This window comes from Wickerhamomyces anomalus, assembly GCF_001661255.1.
Source record: "Wickerhamomyces anomalus NRRL Y-366-8 unplaced genomic scaffold WICANscaffold_5, whole genome shotgun sequence".
In the NCBI taxonomy this organism is placed as follows: Eukaryota; Fungi; Ascomycota; class Saccharomycetes; order Phaffomycetales; family Wickerhamomycetaceae; genus Hansenula; species Hansenula anomala.
The window spans coordinates 962916-982647 of NW_017567114.1; the positions used below are offsets into that span (position 1 = coordinate 962916).

Consider the following 19732-nt stretch of genomic DNA (forward strand, 5'->3'; position numbering starts at 1 on the left):
CCGGAATCAAGTATATTGTACGTATTGTTTCGATTTCTCTATATAGGCTTCAATTCATCAATTTTGTTCATTTTTCTGGGATCGAAAACTCAAAATTGGAAGCCCGGGTTACATATTTCGCGATTTTTCTTTGTTTCTGGTTTATAGACCAAATTCCGTGCAAAAATGTTCCAAGGAGAGGGACAAACCGTATTCTGGTAGCTATAAATTAAGACTACTGCCTAAAGTCTCAAGCCAAAACAATTCTATCCCAGAATTGAACGTTGTATTGTGGCTTTACATTTTCGTCAAAGTCAAGTTTATCCGGTTCGCGATTTTTTTTTGCGGTTGGTCATAAAAGTTCACAAAATTTGATAAACAGCTGTCAGTTTTTGAGCTACTTTGAAGCACATCATCTTCAACAGCAACACCGTTACCACTTACGATCCATCACATCCGCTCTATCAGAACTCAGTGAACAACACCGTCAGGTTCTCCAAGATTCATATCCATATCCAGTGACCAGAGATACTTTGAGAGTGTTCTGTTGTGGTTTTAATTCAGTTCCAAATTTAGACTTCATTCAACCACCCATAAATACCATCCCGTTCAGCGCGTTAATTGGAGAATAAGTTTCAATTCTTTCAAATCAATTTCCTTTTTACTACTTCAATTCTCCTAATTGTGTTTTGATTCTATTTGGTTTGATTTTTGTTGTATTTGAATCATTGTGTTTTACCATTTCTAGAATTACAGTGGTCAAAATTCAGCCTCAAAACCATATTTGTTTAAAAGTGAAAGAAATATCAATCATAATCATCAATACAATTCATTAGACAATCTTTCCAAGCTTGCATATCCACCCCATTTACTAGAATTTAATATAGAACTACAATGTCATCATCTTATGTGGATACAGAATTTGTCGCCGATGATGTGACCTCAAACAAAACCAACGTTACAAAGAAGATGCTTATAAAAGAGTACAAGAAAATTGGTGAAGGTGCTTTTGGTACAGTTACACAAGCTAAATTGTTATTAGATGGTGAATCTTGGTTAGGTCCTTTTGCCATAAAGAAAGTCCCAGCACAAACTGAGTACAAAAGTAGAGAATTGGAAATATTGAGGTTAACAAACCATCCAAACATTATAACGTTGGAATATTTTTTCACCCATAAATCTCCAAGTGATGGTAAGATTTATCAACATCTAGCTATGGAATGTTTACCAGAAACTTTACAATTTGAAATCCGCCTCCATTACTCAAATAAGCTGGAACTTCCTCTGAAACATATCAAATTATACACCTACCAAATAGCAAGAGCAATGCTTTATTTACATGCATTGGGTATCTGCCATAGAGATATCAAACCTTCAAATATATTGGTTGATCCAAGCACTGGTGTTTTGAAAATCTGTGATTTTGGGTCTGCAAAGAGATTAGAACCAAGACAGCCTTCAGTTTCATACATTTGTTCACGTTATTACAGAGCTCCTGAATTAATTGTTGGATGCCAATACTACTCTACCCAAATTGATATCTGGGGTCTAGGTTGTGTTTTAGCTGAAATGATTTTAGGTAAAGCTATTTTCCAAGGTGATGATCCAATACTGCAATTGAGAGAGATTTGTAAACTGCTAGGTCCACCAGACAAAAGATTTATTTATAACTCAAACCCTAAATACGATGGTCCATTATTTTCAAAGCCTTTATTCAATGGAAAAGTTTCTACAAGATTTACCAAGATTTTAGGACCTGTTGGTGAAACAGGTATTGATTTATTGACAAAAGTCTTAGTTTTTGAACCTGAAAAGAGATTGAGTCCAAGAAGAATTTTAGCACATGAATTTTTTGATGATTTAAGAGTTGATTCACAATTTGTTCCAAGAGGTTCTTCAACCCCGGTTGAATTGCCAAAGTTATTTAATTTCAGCAGTTTTGAGTTGGATGTTATCGGGGAATTGAGAGATAGAATCACCATATGATAATGAATGCCCAAGAGCAAATTACATAATTTTTTTTACTCCTCACAGGTTTAATTGATTTATTTTTTTTGATGAGTTACACGAAAGTTTTTATAGAGATCTTAAACAAAAACCCACTGCTATTTTTCTCTCACCTTTTTATTTATTTTTGAAGTGTTTAATTTTGAAGACAACTGACTCAATTTTTGCCATGAGTTTTACGTTGTTGATTGATCTTTTTTTTTTATATATAAAATTTGTTAGTTTTAATCTGTTTTTAGCATGAGAGAGTACATGATGTTTTTTTGATTGTTGTACTACATTTAGATCTGAACATATCCGCCATCAATTTAATCTTATAAAGCCAAAGAGTAAGAGTACTCATCTTCAATATTTTGAGCAATCCATAAAACAATACAACTCAACATTATTGAACCATTTGCAACAACATTTGAAACACCCATACCTAAAGTTGGGAAAGTGTAATGTTTGATTAAGAATTTCAAAATTAAAACAACAATTGAGCCAGCAATACCACCAGCCAACAAACTAAAACCTAAGAATAAGATAACACGAGCTTGCCATGTAGTTGAGCTTGAGCCACCGAAACTTGAACCACCACCTAAGGCATCATTCAATAGTTTGTTTTTTTCAATTGAATTAACAATCAGCATCCCTAATGTTGAACAAATTATTGGAATCCAATCAACAAATGTAACATGAACATCTGAAGCATTCACAGTCTTACTATATATAACTGCATCAATGAATGCCCAAAATCCTATAGCATACTAGATAATTGTGGTTAGTTTTGCTCAATAGTTTAAGTGCTTGAAAGGGTTGTACGTACTAATGCACCAGATGTATAAACACCAATTGATCTTAATGCAGTTGAGTTTGGAAGTTTGAAAGGTTGAAATCTGAAAAGTCTGTCTTGTTCCATGTTTGAATATTTAGAAACTAGGTTTAGAGGTTTTAACATGTAACTACTTTGAAGCTTGGTCTAACTCAATCGTTGTAATCATAGGAGGCTTCACTGACTTTTGGATTTGGGCGCGAACACTGATTCATTCGGGGGTGTTTGAGGATATCCGGGGCCTAAAACATAGAGGTGAAAGATGAATATTCATTTTATTAAAGTATTTTTTAAGAGACTATTTGAGTAATGGAAGAGTGCTAGTTAAAGATAGCCTTTTTATTAAAAATTAAAATGATTGTTTTCTTCTTATGCAAGTTTAGATGTCTAAAGCAATCAGACTCTTTCGATTTGTTCATCAACTGAATCTATAATCAATGGTTTACTCTTATCAGCACTGAACCAAGCTGGTAAGTAAGAGTCAATCTTTAGAGCACCATTGAAGACCAATGTACCAAAGACTAAAAAGATGAAACCAACGAATTGTAAGAAAACAAAACTTTCCCAGCCAAGATATATGGAAACAAGCCAGACTAATAATGTTCTGCAAGTGTCAATTGTACTTCTAGCTGTTGCACTTAACTTACTAGTTAATGTGATACCAATGAAATTGAATAAACCAATAGATACCATGATTGCAAAAGAGCTATATATAATTTGATCAGAACTGAATAATTCATTAAAAGAGTTCTTCATATCAAAAGGACCCTTTGTGTTGTAACCAACTGCAATATATAATAATGACATACCAATTAATGTTATGACACCGCCAAAAGTACCTTCCCAGCCGACTAACCTTAGTGGTTCAATTGTCCAATTCTTAATTATATGTTCCTCAACAACAAATTGTGTAGCTGTAAACACTTGAGCAAGCAAAATCATAGAAATACCGAGAAATAACCTTGGATTTAAAGCTGGTTGAGCTGTACTTTCATCTGATGCACCTGAGTTTGAATTACCACTCAAACCAACAATTGTGATACCTAAGACCACAGTGGCTAGAGCTGTCCACTCAATTCTTGAAATTGTATGCTTGAGGAAAACAATACTGAATAGTGCAACAAAGATGATCAATGCACCTCTAGTCATTTGGTAAATTGAAACTGGAGTATACACAAGACCCAAGTTCATCAATGTTGTGCCCAAGATATCACAAATGGCTGGGATTGATAAAATATATGCTTTAGCTAATGGCAAGTCTGGAGTTGCTGATGCATCATTTATTCTTGTATAATCTTGTTTACTTTCATTCAATTTAATGATTCCCAAGAATATAAAAGCCGCAGCTTCACCAACAAACATTTGTAAAGTTTGCAAGACTGGTTGTTCAAACTTCTCATCCGGTGATACATATTGATTATCCTGATATTTGGTAAAGACTGAGTTTAAACAACCGGTGATGATTAGACCAATGGCTAATGCCAAAACCTGGATAACCTTGTTAGCCATACCGTCTAGAATTGACACATTATTGCATGGTCCTCTCAAATACTCACTAGAATTCTCATGGTTTTTATAGGTTTGGTGATGTTGTTTGAGGTTGTCACCAGATTAGGATCTCAATGGGGCAAGTTTTGACACAGTAACCTCAGTAGGAATCAAACAGCAAAGAATATTCAAAATGAACCTCTTTGATGGTATGGATTTAGATAAAAAGCGAATCAAGAACTCAGGGAGTATAACCTTTTAGTACAAGCTGTTCTTTCAGAGGTTCAGCTCAGCATTTTCCCTATCAAAAGCATCTCGAGATGGATTTTAGACAATATTTCGCGAATTCCAACCCAGTTCCAACTTCCGATATCGTCTTGCGACTTCCGACACCTTCAAATTTTATATGTCACTTCATTGCTCACAATTACTCACAAGTGCACACAACACCAGGAGACTACGCAGAGATATAAGAAGGTTTATTTCACGAGCGAAGAATCAGATCAAAGGGTTTAAAGTAAGGGAGAAGAGGCCCAAGTAAGGTTAGAGAAGCTGTACAAGTGAGAGATTGTTCAGAGCAAGATAACAATATGCCAATTGCAACATATGCACCAAGAAGAAAGTCTTCATTATCTCACATCACCACTGATGAAGTACAACCAGTGATTGAAAAACCAAAGAAATGTTATAGATGTGATAAAGAAATGAAAGCTACTAGTGCTAGCACGAGCTCCAAAAGATCAAGCAGTGGCTGTAAGTCACTATTAGGATCTATGCGTGAATCCCTTTTACATGGCAAAACTTCAGGATTTCAATCCAAACCAACCCCATTCAAAGCTATGATTTCAGCAGGATTATCAAAACCTATATTGATGGATTTCGAAGCTAGTTTTTATACTTGGAGTGATGGTAGTGAGTCACCATATGTTGGTACTTTAGATATGAGCGCTAAGCAACTGAACAAGGCAGGATTTCCTGGTTTCAAAGTTGAAGAGAGAGGTAAAATACAGACAGTTATATGTAATGAGGAAGGCTCGGTTATCAAGATTATTATTGTAAATTACAATATAAGGAAGTTGAAAAGCGGGTTTAAGGTTTTCATCAGACAAAGTAATGAAAATTATACTATTCACCTGAACTTTATGAATTGCAAAGGCAGATTTTATCTTTTCGATGATATCAAAGTCATATTCAATAATCATTTGCTAAGTTCCAATTCAAAAGATGTGAAATTTGCTGGGAAACCTTCAAAAGTTAATTTAGATTACTATCTCAAGAAATGTTATCTTTGTGATCCTGATCAAAGTGCAATCACTGATGATGAAAATGTCACTAAACTGTCTGATAAGCTATCAAGCTTGGAAATGATTAAAGATACTTCAAGTGATTATGAAAATGAGAAAAATAAAGAAAATGAAATGAATATGAAGTTCAATGATGAATACCAAATGAAGTGTATTGATGATGATGAAAGCACTACAAACAACGACTTTAATGAAAACGGAAAGGGAGAAAAGGGTTTAGGGTATAATTATGGGAATAATGGTTTTGGAATGTTGGTTTTAGGTTCAACAGAGTTTAGATAGAATTAATAACAAAAACACTTCGAATTACAACTATGTAGCCAAATTATCTTCTGAGTGAGATTATTTTTTCAGCGTCTAGAAATTTTATGTAATTACGAATTGCCTAATCTATTGAAAATCCTCCATTCATCTCAAGTATATCTAATAGATGCAAATAACCAAACCAAACCAAGTTTTCCCAAATTTCAAACAAAAATCTCATTAAATCTCCTCTTTGCAACCAATCCGATATTACAACCAGGTGCAATACATTTAGAAGGAGCATAAATGAATGGATTATCAATATCTTTATCTGTTTTTTTGAATTTGTTCTTCTTTTCCTTCAAGATTGCTTTGACACCTGATATGTTTTTAACACAACGTCCACAATAAGTATGTCCACACGTTGACATGAAGATTCTCTTGGCTAGATCACGATCAGCATCAGTGATCAAGTTTAAGGCCTGATACGGTGCCATCACATCATTTTCTTCCTGAAGCTTTTCAAGTTTTGCATGCTTAATGTTCCCTCTAAATTCTTCTGGTAGACCTTCACCCAACGTTACACCACACAATATACAGACGTAATCTTCCTCGGGATCTAAAAATGTAGTATATGGTGCCTTTATGCTCTTTATTTTCTCCTCACAATAGTCGTGATAAGCCTTTGTAGCACTCTCATTAATATTTCTTTTTTTATCAGCTTCTTGGTTTTCTCTTTGTTCAATAATGTTCATAATATGTTGATCAACTCCACCATCATCATGCAAATGATGGTGATGATGAGGGAATGCCATTCCAGGATAAAAATTTGGATCATCATCGTCATCTTCTTCGTTGAAAAATATGCTATTGAAAGCTAGTGGGAAATTATCCATCTGTAACATCATATCTAAGAACGAAGATCCAGGTCCACGACGGTTTCTCATCTGTCTTGTTGGCGGAAGTGGAGGATAGCCTCGAACTGGACGTCTTTGAGCAGGTGGTGCACGTCTTGGACGTTGCACTGGCGGTGGAGGAGGTCTTCCTTGTCTGGCTTGTTGTGCTCTTATTTGCTCTTCTCTTCTCATTTGCTCAGCTCTGCCCGCTACTTCTTGAGGGTTTCTATAGCTTTGTGTTGGTATTGGACCCCTAGCATTTTGGAATGATCTTCTTTCAGGACCAGCTGAACCTGAACCTTCCCTATTTTCATAAACAGGTATAGGGCCATTGGGCGAATGTATCACATAACTTGGAGTCGAGGGTACCTCAGGGACATTGATTCTTTCCTCAACTATTTCGACATCATCATCATTTTCATTATTGTTCAAATATCTCTCAACGGGTATCACATTGTTGATTCTAACATCACTTGACCGACTCGCACCAGTGCCTTCTCTGCTTCTCTCAAATATCACTTCGATATCATCTTCACCATCACTGTCATCCAAATCTATCACCTCCCTATTTGCCATCTTGTATATGCCTTACTAATATTGAAAAAAGTAGAAGTGTAAATAAATGTTTTGAATTGTGAAAAAGGTTGTGGCAATAAAAAAACATGATCGCGATTTCGCGAAAAAGAAATACACCATGAGCAAAAGACGGATATACTCGCCCATAGATGGTTGTTGACTTGGCTTAACCATTGAAAAGTACAAAAACGTTTCAATTAATATTTCATGAATTCAGACAAAAAGTATATTTTATATATAAAAAAAAGTGTGTAAATATAGATGCAAAAATACAAATTTTTTTGATTTGATTCCTTTCGTGAATTGGATATATGGTGGTCAATCTTCAATGGGTTTGATGGGTAAAGGATTGTATCTTTTGAAAGTTAATAGTACAAAGGTGAATAGGTATGATCCCCCATTAGAAATGAGGCATCATTGGTAAAGGAAAAGCCAACACAAAAAAAAGTGTCAATATAAAAAAAGAAATAATTAAAACCTAACAAAAAACATGACAAGAACAATTATTAACAACCCCAAAATTAAAAAATGATATGATTAATTAATTCACTTATAAACCGCTTCTCATGTATCTACCAATAACGATACAATGGTCACGTTCATAAGGTTCTAAGGTCAATTGTTCTAATGGTTTAATTTTTTCTTCTCTTAATTTTTGAACTTCTCTAGCGAAAACAGTTTCAGCATCAACAGTAGAATCAATACAGTTAGCTTTGATTGAGATGACAACACCACCTTGATCTTTTAAGAATAAATGGGAGTTCAAAGCAATGATACGGGCTTGATCAGGTTGGGCAACATCTGCGAAAACAGCATCAACCATACCAATCAACATTCTGTATTTTTGTGGATGTCTAGCATCTTCAATGATTGGAATGACATTTGGTCTCTTTTTAGCCATACCGATTAATTCTCTACCTGGTCTGTGTGAGAATTCAACAGCATAAACTAAACCTTCTGGACCAACAACATCAGCAACATGAGAAACTGAGGTACCGGAGGCAGCACCCAAATATAAAACTTTTTTACCTGGAGCAATGAATAATTCATCTAAACCACCCATAATACCAGCAGCCAATTTGGATCTGAAAGGATTCCAGACACGGTATTCGGTTTTAGTTGGTGGGACACCTTCTTCGGTTGATGGATCTTCAACAGATATTCTCTTTTCACCGTAAACTGATTCACCTGGGGCAATGTTCTTAGTAACTAACAAATCTTCTTTACCTCTGGCAATGAAGACACCAGCATGTTTATGTTTTTCAATGACAGTTTTGGCACCACCTCTAGCACCACCTCTGGCACCACCACGACCACCTCTGGCACCACCTCTTGGACCACCACGGCCACCTCTAGCACCACCACGACCACCACGGTCACCACCAAAACCACCTCTGGAACCACCTCTAGCACCACCACGACCACCACGGCCACCACCGAAACCACCTCTTGAACCACCTCTTGGACCACCACGGCCACCTCTACCACCTGGAGTAAAAGCCATTTTTATATATATGTAATTTGTGTGAAAAAAGTGTTTTTAAACTTGAAAGAAACAACTGACAACTAGTCTAATGTTTTCCTTTTGATGAATGAATTAATATTAATGAGGATTAATCAAATATTAACTCTTGATATGGATTGATCAATTTCTTTTATGAAAAATATAAACTGATGATTGAACGAATTGAAATCTTTTGTAAAAAGGAGCAATTCAGCAATAATGTATAGCTTATATGTGATGAATAAGAAAAGTCAAAGAAGATTGAACAACCTGTTTGAATAAATTGATCAGTGATTAAACGATGTAAATAACCTGCAATATTTAAGAAACATATACAAAAAATTTTTTTTCCTTCTGTAGGTGAAAAAAAAAATTTCTAAAGCGTTACCCTGGAAGATGACTTGAGTTACGTAATAATTGGTTTTGAATTATGTAATCACCTGCTTATATAAGTTTTGGCTGAAAATTACATAATTTTTCTTTCGAGAATTTGGCCCGAGGGCAAAACTTTTACCCCGGTTTTGCCCCGATATGGAAAGGCGTGCGCCTTATCAGGAATCAGGAATCTCCTCTGGTTGATCATCGAGCATATAACCGAATCTGAACACTATATTAACCTCACAAGAAGCCCTTTTAAAAACGCGTGAATAACCCTCAACCCAACAATTGTTTCAATCACTATAGCGTGATCTTGAAGGTCCTGCTGCTATTACTTGGTGTATTATATATTGCAAAAGCCCTCCCTTAAGAAATCTTTTAAGATCTTTTATCATCCATAACCTCAATTGAGAATATAATCAGATGTCATCTAGGAACAAGTCTTTGAATGTCAAATACTTGGAGTATTTGAAAAAGTACCCTTTGTTAACGAAGTCTGTTACTGCTGCTGTGTTGGCTGTTTTGAATGAAACGATTGCAACTACTATATCCAAGGATTTCAGAATCTCAAGAGTGTTGAATCAAAAGATAAAGCATCCATTTTCCATAAAGATTCCATTAATGGCACTTTTCGCATTTGCCATTAATGCTCCAGTATCACATTATGGGTTTTTGTTTTTGAATAAATTGTTCAAAGGTCCTTTATCAAAGCGTGATAAAATATTACAAATCTTGACCATGTTGATGACAGTAACCCCAATCCAATGCTCTTTGATCGTGTCATTTATATCATTGATCAATATGAGACCTCCAATTCAATCACTATCTACTGATGAGATCAAAAGAACTTTATCCAGTGTTAAAACTTCATTAAAAGCTTCTTTGTTAAATGTTTTGAAATCATCTTGGGTCACAACTCCTATTGTTTTAACTATTGCTCAAAATTATATTCATCCAGATATGTGGGCCGTCTTTACAAATATTGTTTACTTCTTTTTGGGTACTGGTCAAAACACTTTCTTGAAGATTCAAGCAAAGAGAAACCATGAATATGCAAAGAAGAGGGCCGAAGTTGAAAAAGAAGTTGAACGTGAAGTTGATGAAAAGAACGAAGAGGCTACTAATATTGCAGCCGAAGTGGAAGACCAAGTTGCAGGTGCTTTAGAAGAGATGAAGCCTGAAGATATACAATAACAACGAAAGGGTGTTAAAAGAGAACAAAAGACTAAAGGGCTAAGCTTAAGAAACCACGATCAAGTAATGAGGCTATTGTACCTCGATGTGAAACAAATTATAGGGTTATTTATGTGGTTTGTTGTGTATAATGTGCTTTGAAGGGCATTATCACGTCAGTTGGTGAATTGATATGTATCTAATTAATATTTCTATTTAATGTCTACATTGCTTTGTAGCTTCAAAGCTAAAAGAGCGTAGGAGCTCAAGAAGTATCTTGCAATTCAAACCTTTCAAGTAGATCTAGCATTCCACCAGTGCACGGCACGTTGATTGTCTGATAATGTATAGCCCATACTCTTGTTGTGGCTACCATCAGGATCTACGTATAAAACTGAATATAAAGACAAAAAGTTGCACCTTTGGAAATGCTTCACTTCAAGTTTTACAGGACCAGTTACTTAAAAGCCACCCTGCTGAAGTCAGATAAATCAAAGACAGAAGTGTTGGTATTTCCTATTAATAAAGCCGACCAACAATGTCAAGCTATACTCATGAGAAAGGACCAAGCGATACTAATATCACCAAGGAGGACTTTGAATCTCTGAAAGAATTAATCGAAAAGCAAAGTGAGAGCATTGAGAAATTGTTTAACCATTTCACCACCAATGATTCTCCTACAGATAGCTCCAGCTCAACATCAACAGCCCAATCCGAACCGATTAGTACAACAACAGTGATACTTTCCACCATAGGGGTTCTTTTGTCAATCTTCCTTTTACTTTGTCTTTTCTACGTCTTTACTAGGATTTTTGCTGATCATGTGCTAGTTCAACTAGATGCTTTTGTTGATTGGATGTTCTGTTAATTGCAAGAGTTTACGAGCTTATATAGCATTCTCGTACTACACATGTTGAATACAATTGAAGTTATTATCATTCATGTAACGTATTAAAAGCCAAAAAGGTAACATAGCTACCAGTAGATTCAAGCATATTACCACATTGAACACCTCATTTTATAATTGTTCGCCGTTTCATTGAAGTTTATCCTCGACGTTTCACTAATTTTCGTCTAAAATTCTTGGAATCCCGCTGAAATGCACATCAGGCACCGTCGCGAAAAGAATATCAAACCAAAACATGCTGAAAAATCTCAAAAGATCTTAATATGGAACCATAGCTATTTATATCCAATGAAATGCACGAAATATTTAGTTATTTCTATTCTTAACTTTGTTAAACGAGCCAAAAAAATCTGTACCTGACCGTATTAAAATTTTACGCGTCTTCACGCCCTTTCAAAAAAAAATCATTTGGACCAGACACGTAAAAACAGGATCAAAGAAAAAATTGTGACTTCAAACACAACTGAAATCTAACGAAAACAACTGCATTTTAAACAGAGTTCCACTAGTAGTTGAAGTTGGAAGGAGCATCTGGGTGATCAATCATTAGTTGTTGTTGAATATACTGCCACTACACGTTTTTTTTTATTTGAATCATATATCGCTGCTATAATTATCAAAAGATCAAAAGTTATTTTTAAAGTCATTACTGTTTCACAAATATGTCTGATACTAAGCTGAAAGAGTTATTGAAGACAATGGGGTCAAAGCTTCTAGATGATGATGAAGATTTCAAGTTGACTGAACCGAAAAGGATAGTTTCAACCGGCTCAAGCAGTGCTAGTGAAGGAAGTGTCGTTGTCCACAAGAAATTCGACCAAACACTACAAAACATACAAGATGGTGACGAAGAAGCCTCGGAGGATGATGAAGGAGAACAACCACTCAGAATAAAGACAAAGAACTTACAAGAAGAAGAAACAGACGAAGATGATGATTTCAATGATTATGTTATCGAACCTCCATTGCCTCCACCAAAAGAACTACATCCAGGTAAATTATATGCATTATATGAGTTTTCTGGTAATGATCCATCACATTGTGAGTTGGAAAGAGATGATGCTGTCTTCCTGCTGAATGACCAAGACAGTTATTGGTGGTTGGTGAAGAAAGAATTTGATGGCAAGATTGGGTTTGCGCCAGCAGAGTGTTTGGAAACATACCACGAAAGATTGGCAAGGCTGAATTGCTGGAAAAATGAAGAACTAGAAAGAAACTCCAAAGAGACACTAGAGAAGTTCCCAAACAGATTAAGATCAGATTCTAGGGTCAACAAATGTGTTGCATTTTCAAATAATGTGATTATAACGGATGAAATCGAAGATGAAAAGAGTCAGTCTGATGAAGATAGTGATGATGAAGAGCATGAAGAAGATGATGAACAGGAAAGCAATTACGACGATGATGAATATAATGATCAAATACCGACAGAAGAAGATGAAGTATTAACTGTGAGTGATAATTTCCCAGTTACACCATTGACAATAGCAAAGAAAAATAAACCAAAACCAAGAGCATATAGTGAATCAGATTTTGATGATGAAAGTCCTTTAGTGGCCCCAACTGCATTTTTCAACATCAATAACAATACCTCAGGCTCAATAGGGACATATTCACCAAGTTCTTCAGAGTTTGATTCACCAGGACATACACCACCTCTCACTCAATTCAGAAAACCGGTTAAAGAACAATTGGATGAACATTCTGAGAAAAAAGGTAATATACCCCAATCTAAAGGCACAACTGATATGTTCAATAGTATACGGATGTTGGATGAGATTATTAATGATGAACTGAATACAACAAAATCCTTGAGTGACGGCAACGAAGGTGATGATACAATAACTTATGATGATGATGATGATGATAAACTCTCATCTCCAATCACGCTAGATGACGAAAAGAAAAACCTATCAAACATGACAAATTCAACTTTCACCAATTCAAACACTTCTTTGCAATTAACAAGCACAACAACTTCAGTTGATAACGATTCAATTTCAAAAGATTACTCATATAATGATCTAAGTACGCCAAAACTAGAAAGCACATCACACCCTGACATTGAATCGATTTTCCAAGGATCACTCTCCAAAATGGATGAATTGGCTGAAAAGTTAAGATTACTAAATGAAAGATTCAGCTAATATTGTTATGTTTTAATTTGCATTCTGTTTTTTTGATTTTAAGCATTCAATTTTCACTTCATGGTACCTTTTTCTGCCTTCAAAGAATGAACTTCTTTCTTCAATACATTCCAGCCATACCTGCTCTATGTATGACCAAACATTACATTGAAATATTCAACGTAGATGCTACTTAATCTGACATCCTGCTTATACGCCTTTCGCGAATGTGACCTGTACCGGATCGAGCTCATCGCCTAGGGTAACAATTTTTTTTGACGGCCCCATCTCAAAAAAAAAAAAATTACAAAAAAAAACAAAAACCACAACAATTAGAGAATTTGAAAGGTTTTCGAAACAGTACATCAAATTAAAACCAGAGGTTCCCCTTCATTAATGCTAAATATAATAATATAAACTGAAGAATATGTCTTGGGAGCCAAATCCAACTGCTATTGAACAACTAAAGCATATATTAGCGGGTACACTTTCCCCTAATTCCCATGAAAGATCACAAGCTACAGAAGCTTTAGATCAAGCAAAGATCCAAGAAGATTTTCATAATTATTTACTCTTTATCTTGGTTAATGATAAATCCACCACTTCACAGATCAGAGCATCGGCCGGTGTGAATTTAAAGAATGATATGATCAAAAATTTCAATGTTAAGACTAATGATTACTTATTGGAAAATATACTCAAGGGTTTATTAGATGATGATCCGTTTGTTAGAAATATTACAGGTACTGTTATCACTTCGATATTTTCCACTCTGGGTGTTGCCAAATGGCCATTTGTATTGCCTCAATTGATGGAGTTAAGTGAAACGGGGAACGTTACAAGTCAAGAAGGTGCTACTGGTGCATTAGCCAAGATCTGTGAAGATTCATCACATATTTTAGATACAGATTATAATGGTCAAAGGCCTTTGGATTTCATGGTTCCAAAATTTATTGCATTGACCGGATCCAATTCTCCAAAAGTTAGAGCCAATGCATTACATTGTTTGAATCAAATCATTTTAACCAAAACACAAAGTTTCCTGGTTCATATTGATGATTTCTTACAAAGGTTATTTTCATTGGCTGGTGACCAAGATCCAGCTGTTCGTCGTAATGTCTGCACAGCTTTTGCATATGTTTTAGAAGCAAGACCTGATAAAATAGCCCCTCACTTGGATGGATGTGTCAATTATTGTTTACATTCAATCACAACAAGTGAAGATGAAGTTGCACTTGAAGCTTGTGAATTTTTATTAGCATTAGCCACTTCGGATATTCCAGAAGATTTGATCAAACCTTATCTACCAAATATATTACCAGTCCTTTTGAAAAGTATGGTTTATTCAGAAATGGATATTTTCTTGATGGATAATACAGACGATGCTGATGTTGAAGATAGAGATGAAGATATCAAACCAACTAATGCAAAAGTGAAAGACGCTCATAATCAAAAGAATGGTGGTGGAGATGATGAAGATGAGGAAGATGAAGATGGTGATTACAGCACAGAATGGAATTTAAGAAAATGCTCTGCAGCTACATTAGATGTTTTAACATCAGTTGCTCCTTCAGAAGTTTTGCAAATAAGTTTGCCAATCCTTAGAGAAAATATTGTATCCGAGCAATGGCCGATTAGAGAGGCTGCTATTTTAGCATTTGGTGCTGTTTCTGAAGGTGGTATTGAACTTGCCTCACAACAATTACCAGCTTTAATTCCTTTCCTTGTTGAAAGGTTACAAGATGATGAATCAAGCGTTAGACAAATAACATGTTGGACCTTGGGCCGTTATTCTGCATGGATTTGTTCTGAAGCTCATAAAGGTGGGTTATACTCAAATTATTTCATTCCAACATTCCAATCCATTATAGCTTGTTCCTTGGATAAGAAGAAGATGGTCCAAGAAAGTGCATGTTCTTCCATAGCTCAATTTATTGAAAATTCTGAAACGGATCTAATTCAACCACTAGCTGCAGATTTAGTTGAAAATTTCAAAAAATGTTTCCAGTATTATCAAAGAAAGAACTTGGTTATATTATATGATGCTATCCAAACTTTTGTTGAAAGAATTGAGTTAGATTCTGGTGCAATTGAAGCAATCCTACCACCATTATTGAAGAAATGGGAATTGCTAAGCGATGATGATAAAGAACTATGGCCATTATTAGAATGTATGTCATCAGTGGCTGCATCACTTGGTGAAAAATTTGCTCCATATGCTGTTCAAGTTTATGAAAGATCATTAAGAATCTTGCAACATTGTATCGAAATGGATAAGCAATGCAAATCTGATCCAAATATTCAAGTCCCAGAAAAAGATTTCATTATTACTTCACTAGATTTGATTGATGGATTGTGTCAAGGTCTTGGAGAACATAGTGGTGAATTGATTAATGAACATTTGATTAAATTGGTTATCGAATGTTTTAATGACCCAATAGATGACGTCCGTCAATCAGCTTATGCTCTATTAGGTGACATTGCCATTTATATTCCAAATACTTTAGGATCACATATTGATGAAGTCATTATATCAATTGGAAGAGAAATTGTTGCTAGAAATCAAGAGAACTTTGCTGTATGTAATAACGCAACTTGGGCACTAGGAGAAATTTCATTGAGAATCAATTTGAACAATTATTTGGAGAAATTGGTTGGTATTTTGATTGATTTGTTAAAGTCACAAGCAATGTCCACTGTTCTGGAGAATGCAGCCATCACTATTGGTAGAATTGGTATATCATCACCAGAATTCTTCTCACCACATCTTAATGAATTTTTGTTGGATTGGTCTGCTCATATGATGTATTTGGAAGAAAATGAAGAGAAAGAAACAGCATTCCAAGGGATGTGTAATATAATATTGACCAACCCTACCGGATTCAATAATGAATCATTAGTTGCTTTTGTTAACACAATAACTATGTACTTGAATCCAGGTCAAAAATTGGCTGAAATATTTCACAAGTTATTGAGTGGATATAAAGAAATGCTGGGGGATAGCTGGACACAATTTTTACAAACGATTGATAATGGTGCAGAATTGACAGGGAGATACAGTATATAGGTTTCTACACATAAAATGATTTACATTAATACCAAAAGTTTTAACATGAAGAGCATAAGGAAGTGTAGTACAAAACATTTTGTACTGTGCGCACAAAAGAACCCTTCTATGTGCTGATAATCCTTCTTTTCAGTAGCTCATCTGGACTTCAGTACGCTTCACGTATGCCATTTTAAATGCAAAGTTCGACATTGAGAAGCACCTATGGTAAGTGTCAAGTGAAGTAGAAACCCAAAACGTTGAGGTTGAAAACGTAAAGTTTCTAGAATTACAGAGACATACTTTAAATAGACTGCTACATACACAACAAGCGAGTGGATGAACAATAAACTGATACCCATAACCTTTGAGGTAACCATGAAAAACTCGTTCTCCATACAGAGAAATTAGAATCAAGTTCAGTTTGAGTCTATGTATAGTAACACGGACTTGGCCGTCCATCGGATATAACATTTCTTTTTGGGATAAATCCGTTCAAGGGCAAAATCTTATCTGAGAAAAACTTTTTTGGTAAAGCCGATTCGACCATACAAAATTTTCCATTCCTGAAGCGGTGAGTTGGTGAAGAAAATGTTGGAACTGAGCCATGTTGTTTGATTCCTTCTCTTTAAATATGACCTCTCCATAGATTTCAGCACTTCATACTACTTGGTCATCCTTGTTAAGTCCTTCATTTGCTTGGTTTCCAGAGTTGTCATCGTTTGTTTTGTTTTGTTTTTGGCTTTGAGTTACAGATACTGATAAGCTGATACCGTTGGAAATTCACTTACGTGCTTAAAAATTGTCATCATTCCAGCTTGTTTTGACTTGAAAAAAAACCGTTGCCTGGAGAAGTACAGAAAGAAGAGAACACCTATTTGACAATGTCCAGAGCTCTTTCATCAACCAACGTCGTTATAGATGACAAGGTTGTTTCAGCTACAATCATATTCTCCATAGAATCTGGGAAGATTTTAGAGATAGTCCATGAAATCCTACACAATGAAGACCCGCTATTACAGCTTTATGATGTGGATATCAACAATTATAGAAATGTGTCACCTTTCTTCATCATCCCTGGTTTAGTTGACTCTCATGTTCATTTGAACGAACCAGGAAGAACTGAATGGGAAGGATTTGAAACAGGTACTAAAGCCGCTGCAGCTGGTGGTGTCACTACTGTTATTGATATGCCTTTGAATGCTATTCCTCCAACTACAAATATCAAAAATTTCAACATTAAATTAGAAGCTGCTAAAGGTCAACTTTGGGTTGATTCTGGGTTTTGGGGTGGATTAATTCCTTCAAATTTGAATGATTTGATTCCTTTGATTAATGCTGGTGTTAGAGGGTTCAAAGGGTTCTTGATTGACTCAGGTGTTGACGAATTCCCAGCTATTGATTCTCACTATGTTGATAAGGCTTTAAAAATTGTTGAAGGTAATGACACTCTGATCATGTTCCACGCTGAAATGCAACCGGTTGATCATAGCAATAGTGGTCCTCAGCTTGTTGATCGTCTTGAAAGTATAGATGAAATTGAAGACTTGGATATTGGATTTAGCCATTCAAATAGAGGCTTTGATTTGACCCCTTCCAATAGTCTTAGAACAACCATATCTGGGAAGAGATTGCTACCAAGTCACCAACATGAACATGATTATATCAATCAAAACTTGACAGATGACCAAATAACCGCCCTAGCTGCCTCTCCAATATTAGCACCAGCTGATCCGATCACTGGTATTCCTTCAAAGATGGTCCATCATGATGATCATACCTTATCACCATTATTAGAAGCTTCAAAAACCAATGATGAATTGGCAGATGTCGATCCAACTAGTTATAGATCCTATTTGGCTTCAAGACCTGATATTTTTGAAGTGGAAGCCATTAAAACAATCATCAACTGTGCAAAGAAAACACCATCAGTCCCACTACATATTGTCCATTTAGCAACTCAAGATGCTGTTCCAATTTTATTTGAAGCCCAACAACAAGGTCTTAAGATCACAGCTGAGACTTGTTTCCATTATCTATCACTTTATGCTGAAAAAATTCCAAACTGCTCAACTTATTTCAAATGTTGTCCACCAATTCGTACAAATGATAATAGAATGAAACTATGGGAAGCTTTAAGAAACGATATTATAACAACTGTTGTATCTGATCATTCTCCATGTACTCCAGAATTGAAAAATTTGGCTAAAGGTGATTTCTTCTCAGCCTGGGGTGGTATTGCTTCTGTTGGGTTAGGATTACCAGTTTTATACACAGAGGGTTTAAAATTATCACCACCTGTTACATTAGTTGATATTGTTAAATGGACATCTAAAAACACCGCTAAACAAGTTGGTTTATCCCATAAAAAAGGTGATTTGAAAGTTGGGTATGATGCAGATATGGTTATCTTTGATCCATTCACCACGCAAACCATCTCTAATGCAACAACCTATTTCAAAAACAAATTGACCGCATATGACGGGTTTGAATTACAAGGAAGAGTTATGGAGACTATTTTGAGAGGAAATTCAGTGTTTGCTATTAATAAAGGTCATTCCAAAATTGCAATGGGTAAACCAATCCTTGAGAAAAGAACACAATATCAACCACAAGCTTTATGCTAAATTTTAATCATATACAACACAAGCTATTTTATGTCATTCTGCAAATTGTTATTTATATCTCATACATCATTTACGTTCGCTTTGTCACTATATTTAATGCATGTTACCAATGAGCAACAGGATTATATACTTGTAGCTAAATAACATACATGTTCATTTTGACCAGTTAGTTGCAATTAGATACTATGGTGAGGTTACTCCATTAGAGGGAAACATGAATAATGATAATTCAAAAACCAGATTGACTGCTAATTTTATGAGGGTTAATATGAAAACTCAGAATAAAAGTGTGTATGGAGAAACACCAGGTGAAGTTTTGAATGAAATTAAATTCTATTGTGAACAACAGTGTTCAATTGTGGAATTCAATAGAAGATGTAAAAGTCTAAGAACTGGAGATTCTGTGAATAAACAATCTAGTGAATCTTTCATTGATTCTTACGAGCAAATTTTGGAGAATTATAAAATGGTTGAGAATACCACTGGTGTGAAATTTCGTCGAATTGGAACATTCATGAGAGGATTATCACCAAGGTATCAAGGATTTAGAGCTCATATTCAAAATTATGTCAATGGTCAAGATGAAATTGCCAACGTATATGGAGTCTCATCATCAAAATTAGTTGAACTATTTCGTAATTCTGTTGATGATGGAAACCGTTGA

The 19732-nt window shown here is 35.3% G+C and overlaps 12 protein-coding genes across 12 annotated transcripts; 8 read left to right on the forward strand and 4 right to left on the reverse strand.

Moving 5' to 3' along the window:
- Positions 1 to 873: 873 nt before the first annotated feature.
- WICANDRAFT_34029 (GSK family serine/threonine-protein kinase) lies at positions 874 to 1965 on the forward strand (the record flags this gene model as incomplete). The annotated part of the gene is made up of 1 exon (XM_019182142.1): positions 874 to 1965. One exon carries the CDS (start codon positions 874 to 876, stop codon positions 1963 to 1965), a length of 1092 nt encoding a protein of 363 aa, XP_019037500.1.
- Positions 1966 to 2300: 335 nt separating this feature from the next.
- On the reverse strand, positions 2301 to 2887 carry VPS68 (Vps68p; the record flags this gene model as incomplete). Its single annotated transcript, XM_019185880.1, has 2 exons — positions 2301 to 2735; positions 2795 to 2887. 2 exons carry the CDS (start codon positions 2885 to 2887, stop codon positions 2301 to 2303), a joined length of 528 nt encoding a protein of 175 aa, XP_019037501.1.
- A 309-nt stretch (positions 2888 to 3196) lies between these two features.
- On the reverse strand, positions 3197 to 4309 carry WICANDRAFT_34214 (uncharacterized protein; the record flags this gene model as incomplete). The annotated part of the gene is made up of 2 exons (XM_019182165.1): positions 3197 to 3774; positions 3805 to 4309. The coding sequence occupies 2 exons, from the start codon at positions 4307 to 4309 to the stop codon at positions 3197 to 3199; spliced, it is 1083 nt and encodes a 360-aa protein (XP_019037502.1).
- Positions 4310 to 4878: 569 nt separating this feature from the next.
- WICANDRAFT_64435 (uncharacterized protein) lies at positions 4879 to 5874 on the forward strand (the record flags this gene model as incomplete). Its single annotated transcript, XM_019183736.1, has 1 exon — positions 4879 to 5874. The coding sequence occupies one exon, from the start codon at positions 4879 to 4881 to the stop codon at positions 5872 to 5874; it is 996 nt and encodes a 331-aa protein (XP_019037503.1).
- A 185-nt stretch (positions 5875 to 6059) lies between these two features.
- SLX5 (SUMO-targeted ubiquitin ligase complex subunit SLX5) lies at positions 6060 to 7307 on the reverse strand (the record flags this gene model as incomplete). Its single annotated transcript, XM_019185063.1, has 1 exon — positions 6060 to 7307. One exon carries the CDS (start codon positions 7305 to 7307, stop codon positions 6060 to 6062), a length of 1248 nt encoding a protein of 415 aa, XP_019037504.1.
- A 550-nt stretch (positions 7308 to 7857) lies between these two features.
- Positions 7858 to 8811, reverse strand: NOP1 (rRNA methyltransferase NOP1; the record flags this gene model as incomplete). The annotated part of the gene is made up of 1 exon (XM_019182070.1): positions 7858 to 8811. The coding sequence occupies one exon, from the start codon at positions 8809 to 8811 to the stop codon at positions 7858 to 7860; it is 954 nt and encodes a 317-aa protein (XP_019037505.1).
- Positions 8812 to 9645: 834 nt separating this feature from the next.
- Positions 9646 to 10215, forward strand: WICANDRAFT_17689 (Mpv17/PMP22 family protein; the record flags this gene model as incomplete). The annotated part of the gene is made up of 1 exon (XM_019180756.1): positions 9646 to 10215. A coding segment is annotated over one exon (570 nt), but the record flags the coding sequence as incomplete, so codon positions are not given.
- A 628-nt stretch (positions 10216 to 10843) lies between these two features.
- On the forward strand, positions 10844 to 11607 carry WICANDRAFT_95936 (uncharacterized protein). Its single transcript, XM_019186504.1, has one exon. The coding sequence runs from the start codon at positions 10901 to 10903 to the stop codon at positions 11228 to 11230; it is 330 nt and encodes a 109-aa protein (XP_019037507.1). The 5' UTR covers positions 10844 to 10900; the 3' UTR covers positions 11231 to 11607.
- A 217-nt stretch (positions 11608 to 11824) lies between these two features.
- BUD14 (protein phosphatase regulator BUD14) lies at positions 11825 to 13671 on the forward strand. Its single transcript, XM_019186505.1, has one exon. It carries the CDS (start codon positions 11932 to 11934, stop codon positions 13414 to 13416), a length of 1485 nt encoding a protein of 494 aa, XP_019037508.1. The 5' UTR covers positions 11825 to 11931; the 3' UTR covers positions 13417 to 13671.
- A 52-nt stretch (positions 13672 to 13723) lies between these two features.
- On the forward strand, positions 13724 to 16462 carry KAP104 (Kap104p; the record flags this gene model as incomplete). Its single annotated transcript, XM_019184197.1, has 1 exon — positions 13724 to 16462. Exon 1 carries the CDS (start codon positions 13823 to 13825, stop codon positions 16460 to 16462), a length of 2640 nt encoding a protein of 879 aa, XP_019037509.1. The 5' UTR covers positions 13724 to 13822.
- Positions 16463 to 17325: 863 nt separating this feature from the next.
- DAL1 (allantoinase) lies at positions 17326 to 19068 on the forward strand (the record flags this gene model as incomplete). The annotated part of the gene is made up of 2 exons (XM_019182131.1): positions 17326 to 17938; positions 17975 to 19068. The coding sequence occupies 2 exons, from the start codon at positions 17326 to 17328 to the stop codon at positions 19066 to 19068; spliced, it is 1707 nt and encodes a 568-aa protein (XP_019037510.1).
- Positions 19069 to 19282: 214 nt separating this feature from the next.
- WICANDRAFT_80449 (uncharacterized protein) lies at positions 19283 to 19732 on the forward strand (the record flags this gene model as incomplete). Its single annotated transcript, XM_019185064.1, has 1 exon — positions 19283 to 19732. The coding sequence occupies one exon, from the start codon at positions 19283 to 19285 to the stop codon at positions 19730 to 19732; it is 450 nt and encodes a 149-aa protein (XP_019037511.1).

What these genes read in the sequence shown, in the direction of transcription:
- BUD14 (XM_019186505.1), top strand. Translation starts at nt 11,932, where the DNA reads ATGTCTGATACTAAGCTGAAAGAGTTATTGAAGACAATGGGGTCAAAG.
- WICANDRAFT_95936 (XM_019186504.1), top strand. Translation starts at nt 10,901, where the DNA reads ATGTCAAGCTATACTCATGAGAAAGGACCAAGCGATACTAATATCACC.